Source organism: Borostomias antarcticus (genome assembly GCF_949987555.1).
Source record: "Borostomias antarcticus genome assembly, chromosome: 12".
NCBI classification, from domain to species: domain Eukaryota; kingdom Metazoa; phylum Chordata; class Actinopteri; order Stomiiformes; family Stomiidae; genus Borostomias; species Borostomias antarcticus.
The window spans coordinates 25,763,649-25,775,703 of record NC_140245.1 but is presented as its reverse complement, the minus strand read 5'-3'; the positions used below and the strand labels follow the sequence as shown (position 1 = coordinate 25,775,703).

Here is a 12,055-nt window from a genome sequence, read left to right as displayed (position 1 = left end):
CATAACGTAAATAACGAAGCATACTTTGTGGCAATTGTTTTTGCCAGAACATCAACGGACACCAGTGACCACTCGGTGAGTTTCCTGTCTTTGAAACCGAGAGTTTATGGTGTTTTTGAGGGATTTTGTCTATGCACCTATGAATCCATTGAGTGTGTTAGCGGTGACAGGCTATATCTCAAGAGTGCAACGTTGCACTCTTGCCAACTGTGATATTGGCTGTTGTATGATCGTAAATAACCTTAAAACATGGCTTATAATGCTAAATTCCGAACCTGTCCTTAAACCGCACCAGTGTAATGCCCAAAAATGTAGCAACCAAATCAAATTTAGCCAATATAAGCACCAAAAATTAGGACTGCTTGTCTGTAGACTATACTGTAGGTCTATGGGTCAAATAATAATCAAATGTCCTTAATGAGTGGATACATTTTCTGCAGTCTACGTACATGTGGTTAACAGTTCAGGCTTACTACCAATCTCACACCAGGTTATCAGTGTCGCATTCATTGCAACAAGAAGCTGGTCACAATTAAACAGTGTTCTGCTGCCTCTTGAGGTTGCGAGCGGTGGTGTCTTTGCAGCAACTGGTGGATCCCAATTTTGGATGATAAACATCTGTATGATTGGGAGGAGATTTCAGCCATGCTCAGCCAGGCTATGTTTTGATTGAGAAGGTGTGAAATTGGTAAGGATTGACAGAAGCAATTGGCATTCTCTGTCCACTGCCCATCATTGGAGCTGGTTGCCTCTTTTCCACATCCAATTGTTGTTTTTTCTCTTCTTTTTCTTTACTGAAAATATCTGTTTCGCCCAGGGCAGATGTATCTCTAGTGATTTGAATGTTATTATACATACATGAGACCTGCTATGCACAATTTATGAAATAACCAATATGCAAATGTCAAGCAATTAAGGCTATGTAAGCCTGGAGAGTTTTAGCATTTGCAAGAACACTCAGAAGCTATTTGCTAATTCACTGGACTTTTTAAACAATCCTCACAACAACAAAAAACAAACATTTTGCATGTGGAAGTTTTGGCACAAGTTGGGCACATGATGTGCATATCATATCCGGACTGTTCAGACACTTGACAATGAAATGTCCATTTATTTCCACATTTACCAACTACAGTCTATCTGCACATTCCACGAACCAAGAATACTGAGGTATCAGTATCTCTCTCTATATATATATATATAATGTAATATATACAGTATCAAAGTCACCTACTAAAGGATTTGCCGTAGAGATACAACTCTTTATCTACCTGGGGATCTCACATGTTGCTGTTGGCGGTATCCCCCTCTTATGTAATTCTCTTAGAAATGCAAACTTTGGTTAGCCTTGTGAGACCATCATGATCTTGTGAGCTCACATTTCACTCTGCACATCATTCTGGCAAAGATTGATAGAGACATGAAACAAAACATCTGGCGCATGCCAGGTTTAACTTTGGTGTCACCATAATTGAATTGGCATATGCAGCACTTGTTTGTGGGACTGCACATGAAGAGAATTTAGTCCTTTTTTTTCTATAGTTATCTTCAATCCATCCAATGTCCATTAAAGGTCCCCTATTATGTTCCTGTTCAACAAGTTAACATATCTTTGAATATTTTTTGATGAAAATTCTCAGATGAAGCATTCTGGAATGCCTCTACTAATAACCCTCTGCTTTAGTTCTGTTCTGAATGTGCTGTTTCATGTTAATGCACATTTTCTGCTGCTTCCCGCCTCCACTCTCTACTGCCTCCAGAAGTTCAAACAATGCAAATGCAATTGAGATTTCTGAGTGGATAGTTAAGTGTTTTTATTTTATTTTTATTTTTACATTTTTACACCACTGTCCTGCCTGATCCACATCCTCAAATATTTTCAGGGCTCCTCATGAGCCTATATGGGCACTTTAGCTGTTGATTAGTCGAATATTGACACTTTTGCTACTAGGCAAACAGTACACAAACAAATGCAGATGTCCCAATCAAACGGTTAGGTCATGTTTAAACTGAGTGGTTAAGGCAGGGGTTCGGGTTAGGACGAAGCTCCAGGGAAAGGGGATGAGGTTAAGTAAAGGTGACCAAAAAGAGGAATCAAAACGACACCAGCTGCAAAGGCAGATGCTATTTTCAGCAAACATCTTTCTCCAATCCATTTTGACTATTATAATAACCTTTCATAACCGTACTACAGAATGAGTGCTGTAGTCCAAAATGCTCCCTTTCGAGGAGCTGTACATTTTTGTCTATTATAGTTGCTTTGAACCGTGACGGTCGAGCTGTCTAGTCAGAGAGCCATCTTGCAGCTACACAGCCATCAAGTCCAGTTCTTAAGCTAGGTACAAGACCTGAGTTTCTATGGTACTAAATCTACCATAGCTGTCAGTCCAGTCCTCAGGTCGCAGACATGCTTCTCAGGGTTTCAATGGAAAGGATTACCAGATAACTCTCACAAAGTCATTGCCAATTGCAAAGCTGCTTGTGTTGGTGATATGGTGCCAATACATCACCTGACCTCACATAAGAGCAACAGTATATGGCACTTTCTCTCCCTTATTTGGTGTGTTGTACTATTTACAGCGTATTGGTGTTGCTGTCATTTCTGTTTGTGTTGTCACTACATGCTTAGAGTGGGACAGAGATGAGTAAGAATGTAATGACAGTCATAAACAGTATTATTTGAGTACTCATCGGTACTATATATATCCCTTTGAACACATTTTATCCGAAGTGCATATACTGTATTTTCATTGGAATTGAAATTGCCACTCATGATTTTGCATAAATCAGTCAAGCATGGTGACTGGATGATTTGAAATTTGACAAGTAATTATATATTTCTGTTAACACGCTTTTGAAATGAGAAAATGGAATGATTTTGCTCTGACTCAAACCAGTATTACAAGCTGACTTGGATTGGCTCTTTCAATATTTGAATGCATTTCTATAATTGTGACAACGTATCAGTTTAAGTTTCTGCACCACATTGAGATCCTCTGTCAAATTAAATGGAAAAAATAAATCAAAAAATCCTGTGAATATATATTTTTTTTTTTTTACAGCTAAGCTTCTTGTCAAGTCCATGGTATCAGCTTTACATCTCTCACTGGAAAGCAATTGCTTAGAGGCAGCATTCAGTCCATTAGCTTACAGTGAGTTTGGTATTAAACCTGCATAAGAGCAAGATGGGTAGCGCGACTAGCTTTGTAATGTAATTGCTTCACCACAGTGCCAAATATGGAATTACTTTGTGTCGTGTATCATTACAAAGGCAGAAATGCCCGTCTGTCTGCCTGAACAGTGCTATGCAGTACGGATCTGTGCAGGGATCTGCAAAAGCCACCATGCATGGAGGGTCTCACAGCTAGACCCTTGAGGACTGACTACATGTGTGAACATACACACAAACACCCACATGCAGATGCTTGTGCGTGCACACACACAAACACACACACACACACACACACACACACATGCAGATGCTTGTGCGTGCACACACACACACACACACACACACACGTTAGCACACATACACACAAAACCACACATTTATTGAAAAGGTCAAATTGTGCTCAATAAATGTTTTGATGCTGGTGATGTGTGATATACTGTATGTGCCGTAATTGGTAATCACTCGTGTTTACAGGGTAGGAAATATCATATTGCATAATGTATGTCCAAACAATATTTTAGTCTGTATCTGTGTCAATTGCACATACTGCATGCACAATTGCAACCAATAGATTTATAAAAGGAGCAGACTGATTCATTTGATGCTCGAAGCATACATTGGATAGTGTTGCAAATCTTCATCTTTTTTTGTCTAGAGAGGGAGATCAAATGAGGCAATTCCAAAGGTGCTATGGCACAACAAAGAGAACTCATATTGATTGGGTCCAGAAAAGCAGCCTCCAGTAACCCTGGTGTTTTGTTTAGGAGGATTTGCTTTGAGTTTCCCGGCATGGGCCTGACCCCCTGCCAGGCCCCTATGGCCGCTGTCTGCAAGCACTCTGATAAGATGACCAGGAAGGGATTGAATATTTGACTGGGCAATTGAGGGGCTCTGTTTAAGCATGGCCTGAGTGTCAAGTCAATCAAAACATGAAAATAAACAGGAGGACGATGGATGGCGAGGGAAAAAAAAGCTAGAGTAGATCAGACAGCTGGTCCTCAGGGCTCTGGCAGACCAGATTGGACGTTTGAAAACACCCACAAAGCTCAAAAACACAGGTGGGGAGCAGAGTGTGGCAGGTGTTCACAAAAAATCAGAAAGGTCCAGTATGATTCTTTTAATAGGATTAGACTGGTCCCTTATGGACCGATCCTGTGGTTTAGCTTAGGCTACCTGTCACCCCTGTCAACCTCAATCGCAAAGACCTTGGCTTCTCATAGCAAATGATTCGACAGCAACCAAATCCTCACATTGTTTGGGCGTGTTGCGATAAGAGAACTGTAGGACGCTCTCCAGATTAAGAGGGCAGCGGAGTGAGATGGAGGTTACAGGCTAAAGGGTAGATAGGCATGGGATTACAGATAAGAGAGCAGAGCACAGAAAGACTTTTGGTTCGAGCGCATCCTTAGGCTTAGTCAGTGAGCCTTATTTAGAACACGCAGTCAGCCGTGCTAAGCCCAATGTCTACATTATATTTCAAAAGAGGCATACAGTACGGATCTTATTTATTATTATTTTTTCAGAGTGACTGTGATCGTTGAGGACACCTGCTGTGTGTAACCAATCTGATATTACCTGATGAATGCTGGTGAGAGATATGTTGTAAACAACATGGATCAACACTAAAAATGCCTAAAATGTTAATTAATTATTTCCCAGGCCTTACCCATGTAGTCTATAGATATAGATAGTCTTTGTGGTCTATAATCGTTCCTACACAAGCCATGTTTAATTGTGCTTATAATGCAATAAGAAATGCAATAATGCATAAAGAAATGCAATAATGCACATAAGAAAATCATGAGTGATCACAAGATTGCCAACAAAGACATCCTGGCTCACCTATTCAGTCGCCCACCATGTTTAGATGAGTTGAAAAAACACAGAATCCCTACTCGCACACTTCATTCAAATTATTGTAATCAGTAAATAGCTATGTGCACTTTAAAGGTCTCCTATTATTAAAAATTCACCTTTTGGTGCCTGTGCCCACATTCTCCGGTGGGCCTACTGATGGGCATTCTAACACACCAACTGTGAAATAAGACAACCCAGTTTGTGCGCTGCCAAATTCTGAAAATGTGATTCAACAAGCCATTCATATTTGCCTTCATTAGAATTAAACCGCTGCTGGAAAAAACTAAACAAACCCCCACAAAAAGATGTCAGCCGTTCAGAAACCCCCTGATCCATTATTGTTTGAACCTCTGAAGTCACGGACAGAGTGGGTGTGGAGCAGAAGCTCATTTGCATTAAAGATACACAGAGCACAGACACAGCCTGTCCAGAACAGGACTGAACCAGAGGGGTACAGATGCAGAATGCTTAATCTGAGGGGTATTTTCAGCACAACATATTCAAAGACATGTTTCGGAGACCCTTGAGACCTATATTATCTTGTTGCTTGTTGAAAAGGAGCAAAGTAGGGGTGCCGTGGTGGTCAGTCGCTCTTACAACGTCTACCCCCCCCCCCTCCCGGCATTGGGATCTCCATGCCCTTGAGGGAGAGGGGGCGAGTTAATGGTCGAGGCATGCTGTATGCCTGGCCAGACGGAGAGACATACGTCTCCATCCATTCCTTTCCGCCCGCCTGTCCGTCCTCCTCCTCTCTCTCTCTCTTATCTCCTCGCCGCAAGGTGACTAACCTAAGTCAACACTTTGGATCAAGGAGGGTACACAGAGAGGGATATCAAGGGACCCTCCACCCCCTCCACCCCACCTTCCCTCAGAGCCCCCCTCTAAGCCATTAGCTTCATCCTGGGGGTGTTGACCCTCTGAAGGTCAGTCTTCGCCTTTGGAGTCTTTGCTGAGCAGCACCAGGGGACGGAGGGCGTCACGACATATTGTTCTCTCACAGGCATCCATCAAAGCCATCTCCTCCTGCATTGATTGTCTGGGCTCATTAAGGTCTCTTCTGAAGAAGACTATACTCCCACCACACCACCTCTTCCACGCTCAGCACACACACACACACGCACACACACGCATACACACACGCGTGCGCACACACATACACACAAACACACACACATACAAACACACACATTCACACCCACAAGCAGGGCATCTTATACAACGTGTAGAGTAACACAATTCACGTCGTGCCATGAAGATTAGTGATCCAATTCAATGAGAATCAACTGTGTCTCATATACTGTATTTGTAAACTATATTATTCATAGATATTTCATATTTTAGCAGTGCTGCTAATTTTTTAGCTTACTTCACTCTCCTCAGAGAGAAGCAGCAGATGACAGACAGGATGATTCCAGAGCATGTTATTGGAGACATCTCCATTGAAAATTGTCTCTATAACAGCGCAGAAAACCGACGCGACCAATCAGAACCATTACCTACATTTCATTTCCAAAAACGGAATCGGAAATTATGTCCTCCAAACAAACTGGAGTGGAGAGTCAAAAGAAAACATTCACTGCCCCATTTGGAAAAACTGCCCTAAAGAAATTAGATTGATGCAAATGCAGTTCTATTTCGTGGAGCTCTGCCCCACCGGGCTAGCTCATATTTCCTTGTGAAACCTAGCAAACTGCAATTGACTAAAGAAAAAAAGAAACATACAGGTACGCACCAGTGTCCAACCAGGTCGGGTGCACCACTGTGCAAGTGGGCTTCGTCTGCTCCTTGAAACTTTCAGCTCGCAAGACGACGGCAAATGAGAAGAACAAAGATGACTTCGCAGCGACTCACCGTGGAGCCAGCGGCGTCCCTTGGGGATCCCCGGTCAGCGCTGCCCAGTCTACCTGAGAGATTATGCGGTCAACTCCCAACAGCGACGTGGGACATCCACTCTGCTTCCGCTGCATGGGACCGCAGCATGCCAAGGCGGGCCTGGTTCCGTCTCCGGACTGCCAGGCCTGCGCTCTACTCGACCTTATGGAGAGGCTCCTTCGAGCACACTTTGAGCACACTTCTTTGAGTGTCCACCGCTGCCGCTGGGTAATGAAGATCCTGCTCCCACGGGAGAGAGTGGACAGAGGAAATGGCCGAAGCCGCAGGGGCCGTCGCCCATCTTGTGAGAATCTCTACCTCCTCCCTGGGTGCTGTGATGGCTACATCTGTCTTCCAGCAATGTCATCCCTGACCGATCTGCGAAAAGGAAACAAAAGGTGTTCTTCTCAACTCACCGGTAAGTAAAGAGGGGTTGTTTGGTCCGGCAGTGTCTAAGAACCTGGAGCAATGTCGCAGACAGGAAAAAGACCGGCTCCTCCTCGCTTGTCACCTCGCCGCTCCAGGGAGCCACAGTGTGCTGGCGCGTCCTCGTGCCCCGGCCGCTGCGGTCATGACCGTGAGGAACAAGCAGAAACAAACTGCTGTGGGGTCTCGCCCAGCTGCAGCCAGTCGCCTGGCTTCCACGCCGGCCTTTGGGGCTGACCACCGCCTCTCTCTTCCCAGCCAGCCCAGAGTGTCCAGCTCAGCTTGGTCCCCACCGGTTCGCAGGTGGCCCACCCACAGGCTTGGGTGAAGAAGAGGCGCACCTACTGACGGTGTCTGACAGTCCCCTCTTATAAGAGCGGCGGTGGGAATGTTTCCATGCAAGGCGACAATAAAAATGCAGTAGATTGTTGTCATTATTTATAAGTTACTATGCTATGATTTTACTGGTCCAGCCCACTTAAGATCAAATTGGGCTGTATGCGGCCACTAAGCTAAAATTAGTTTGACACCCCTGGTCTAGATCCTGTGAGACACAGACAGCGCCTTGTGCGGGTACCGAGGTTGTTGGAAGCGGACCTCACCTATTGCCTTCCCACCCTTGTGATTAATCCTACCATTATTAGCCAGGGTACGATCGGAGGGTCTATCCCTCAGTGGCCTCCGGTTCTGGGGTGGCTGCTGGCGGCCTGGCTCTTGAAGGGTAGAGATTGTCTAAAAGAGGACTCTTTCCAGCAGTGGTCAGTACTATTCAGAGTGTGCGCATGGCTTCTACTGCTACAGTTTACTCTGGCAAGTGGGACACTTTTGCGCACTGGTGTGGGGATAGGAACATCGCTCCTGAGTCCTGCTTGGTTGAGATGATTCTGGAAGTCCTCCAACACCTGGTTGATCATGAGGACGATGTTGCGGCATCCACTATCAAAGTGTATGCATGCGCTATTTGGACATCAATCAATCAATCAATCAAAGCTTTATTTGTATAGCGCATTTCATACCCAGAGGCAACACAATGCGCTTTACAGAGAACAAGGGAGGTGGGCATACGACCCACTCTCTACATATTCCAGAGGGAAGCAAAAAAAACAGTAATCACCCGGGGGCCAGATAAGTGAGCTGTAAAAATTCTTCCCTGAACCCTCTCAACAAGGTGATCGAGCAAGCTCCTGGAGTATGTTTGTCTACCGGCTAAGAACATTTATAAAGCAATACATTACATTAAATTACATTTCAGAGTAAGAGAAGCTAAGAGCATCATAGGAGAGAGAACATTCTACGGACATGCTACGACATCCACAGCAGACACGGGGGTATCTATCGGACATCCCCTGGTTAAGCGTTTTCATGCTGTCTTCGCCCTGTGCGCAAGGCTACGGCGCCGCCTTGGGATTTGCTTTTGGTTCTGAACGCGTTATGTGGAGCGCCGTTCGAACCAATGGAGCAGGTTTCCCTCAAGTGGCTCTCGATCGAGTGGAGACGAACCCCACAGGGTGCAGACTTTGCTGAAGCCCGCAGTCTGCTCGCTTAAAAGTTGCGGTTAGCAGCAGATGTGCAGGCGAAGCCCGCTTATACAGTGGTGCACCAGACCTCACTGGACACAGGTGTGTGCGTGTATGTTTTTTTTTTTTTCTTCAGTCAATTGCAGCTGGCTAGGTTTCACTAGCCAATAGGAGCTAGCCCTGTGGGGCTCCGCTCCACTGAAAGAACTAGGGTTGCAATATGTAACCATCATTGTTTATCTATCTATCTATCTATCTATCTATCTATCTATCTATCTATCTATCTATCTATCTATCTATCTATCTATCTATCTATCTATCTATCTATCTATCTATCTATCTATCTATCTATCTATCTATCTTTCTATCTGTCTATCTATCTATCGATCTATCTATTGATCTATCTATCTGTCTATCTATCTATCTATCTATTGATCTATCTAGCTATCTATCTATCTATCTATCTATCTAACAAGCCATCTATCTATCTATCTATCTATCTATCTATCTATTGATCTATCTGTCTATCTATCTATCTATCTATCTATCTATCTATCTATCTATCTATCTATCTATCTATCTATCTATCTATCTATCTATCTATCTATTGATCTATCTAGCTATCTATCTAACAAGCCATCTAGCTATCTAGCTATCAAAATCTGGACAAATGTCTTCAGTCTCTAGTTGAGCACAATGTTTAGAGACTGACTCATGTCTATGTGCTGTATGCAGTGCAGTCGATCTCTGACCACCACATGTCAATTAAGCATCCAGTGTTCAGTTTAACAGTAAGATAAGCATGTAATGCATTCAGTGTTCTGGATGGCTGATTACATTTACCACATGTCCTGTGGCTGGTCTCTGGTTAGTGGCAGCAGAGTGTCACCATTAGGGAGCCATGCCTTGGCTGTCTTTCAGTTCCCGAGAGGTAGATATAGGGGAGCTAGAGAACATACGGTATATATTTGCATCTGTGTGTGTGTGTGTGTGTGTGTGTGTGTGTGTGTGTGTGTGTGTGTGTGTGTGTGTGTGTGTGTGAAAGAGAGAGAGAGCATCTGTATACAGTACAAGTGTTGGCGGGTTCTATTCCGTTTGTTTAATGTAAATATTATTGCAAGTACCTCATGGGTATAGTGCACCTGTGAATCATGCACCTGTGAATCCAGTGCGTGTTCCCCCCCCCCCCCATGTCATATTTATTAATTTGTTTATAATGCCAAATGGCTCACTCCCTGAGGAGAGGAGGAGGATGAAGAATTTCAATAAACTTGATACTGAAAAAAGGGAAAAAAGGTATGTAGATTTACTCACTAAATCTACAAGCTGAGCATAAGATAAGCATTCTTCTCACGTAAGAATCCTTTTTCTGGTATTGATATAGTCCGTTCTACATTTTCCATAGGAAACACCTGTACGGTTGAGAAATGTATGGGAAAATGCAGTGTATGACAACATTTCTATAGGTGTATTTCTGGTGGCAAATCATTGTTGTAACACAATGAGAACATGTTCGATACTGTATGGTGTTCCTGTTGTTTTTATATACCAACTGAAGTTGAATTTGAACAGGAGAGCTGCTAGATCCAGATTACTGAGACATTTGTATACCTTCTCTAAATATCTAACTGGGGAGGCAAAGGTAGAGAGAGGGACACAAAACTAATTAAACCAGCTTTAATGGCTCTCTCATTACCATTTCAAGTGACGGCTCAGCGAAGGCCTGCCAGCAGTGCAATTGCAGTTTGTGTGGCATTAAAAGTGTGTGTGTGTGTGTTGTGTGTGTGTGTGTCTGTGTGTGTGTGTGTGTGTGTGTGTGTGTCTGTCTGAGTCCACAAATAGCAACTGCCTATCTCCCTCCAAAATCTAAATATCATTAGGCAGACGGTCAGCTTGTAGGCACCAGAGTGGTCAAGACTGTAAAGTTGGTTAGGATCTGTTTTATAGAGAGATTGATAATGCTTTAGAGGCACTGTTTCCATGTTAATGTGGATTTATATAAAGCAGAGTGCCCATTAGTTGTGGGGATATAACATGCTCCTCCATTGTGTTCCTGGACCTCTTGTTATATCACAAAACTTGTACTACATATCTTTTCCCAAGAGTGTTAACCTTGTTAGAATGCAAAACAGACGGCAAATTAAACCTTCATTTGGAGGGAATTCTGTATAGTCAACAACTCATAGCTGAAAAACAGATTCTGAATGATTAATTAAGTCATCTTTAAAGAACTCTGTTCTGCTCAAAAACCAAAAATGTGTACCTCATTTCCGAGCATCCCCTAGTATTTTGGTAGGCAGAGCCGTAAACGGGCACCGCAGACGTTTTAGCATGATGCTGCATTAGAGGTCCACGGTAATATTGCTTTGACAGTGAGTCAAATGTGATGCTCTCTCTCAATGTCCCCTGAGGGACGGGGGAAGAGATAGCGAGCTCAGCGGGCACGCCGGCCGTAATGAGGCCTCATTGGCGTGCAGCGCGGGGCCCAGACGCCAGGGCTGTCCCACAGTGACCATATTGTCACTGCGGATTCCCATCATTCCCGGCAAGGCCCTGGGACCACTTCCCCTACGATCGTATGATTAGTTAATATGAGATCATGTCTGCCATCAGGCCTCGGGTGAAAACGTCTGGCTGTGAGCACTTGGCGAGGCTACCATCCGAGTGCCCAGGGCTGAGGATGTTGACAGTTAAGGCACTACTAGTCTCGCATTGCCAGACCACTGTCTCGCACACTTGGTTTACCAAGACAGTGCTGGAGAAAGTTCCGGCTGGACTTAATACCATTTGGGGATGAGGGGGGGGGGGGAATGCATTTCTTTAAATCAATCACAATCGTCTTCAGCGGAGCGGTTGCTCGCTAGTTGTTGTTTCGCGTAGTCTGGACTGAATCTGACATGGCCGGAAATCAGAACCGTCTCTACTGATTTGTCAGCAATAAATAAATGACAAGGCCCCAAAAACCTACATCTGATGAGGCAGACTAAGGCACTACTCACCTCAAACCCCTTATCAAGGAACTAGAGCTGAGAAAATGGTCGCCAAGGACTGCCGAGGACATAGCTCAATGTCGGGGGACAAGTTGACTTCCTGTTTCCATCTGATGTTTGGTGACAGACTGAGCTAAGTCGTCAGGGGAGTGTTGCGGAGAGGCCATGCGCCCCAGCAGGATGGAGGACTGTGGCACCAATAGACATTCCATTCCAAGACT

At 44.1% G+C, this 12,055-nt stretch overlaps 1 protein-coding gene across 1 annotated transcript in view; it reads left to right on the top strand.

The window, feature by feature from the left end:
• Nucleotides 1–6,943: 6,943 nt before the first annotated feature.
• LOC311315850 (uncharacterized protein) overlaps nt 6,944–12,055 on the top strand; it is a gene marked incomplete at both ends in the record, with an annotated part of 48,863 nt that continues 43,751 nt past the window's right edge. The window contains 2 exons of the mRNA XM_084446549.1: nt 6,944–7,319; nt 7,426–7,622. Coding sequence (XP_084302675.1) covers nt 6,944–7,319; nt 7,426–7,622 — 573 coding nt within the window. The remainder of the gene's footprint in view (nt 7,320–7,425; nt 7,623–12,055) is intronic.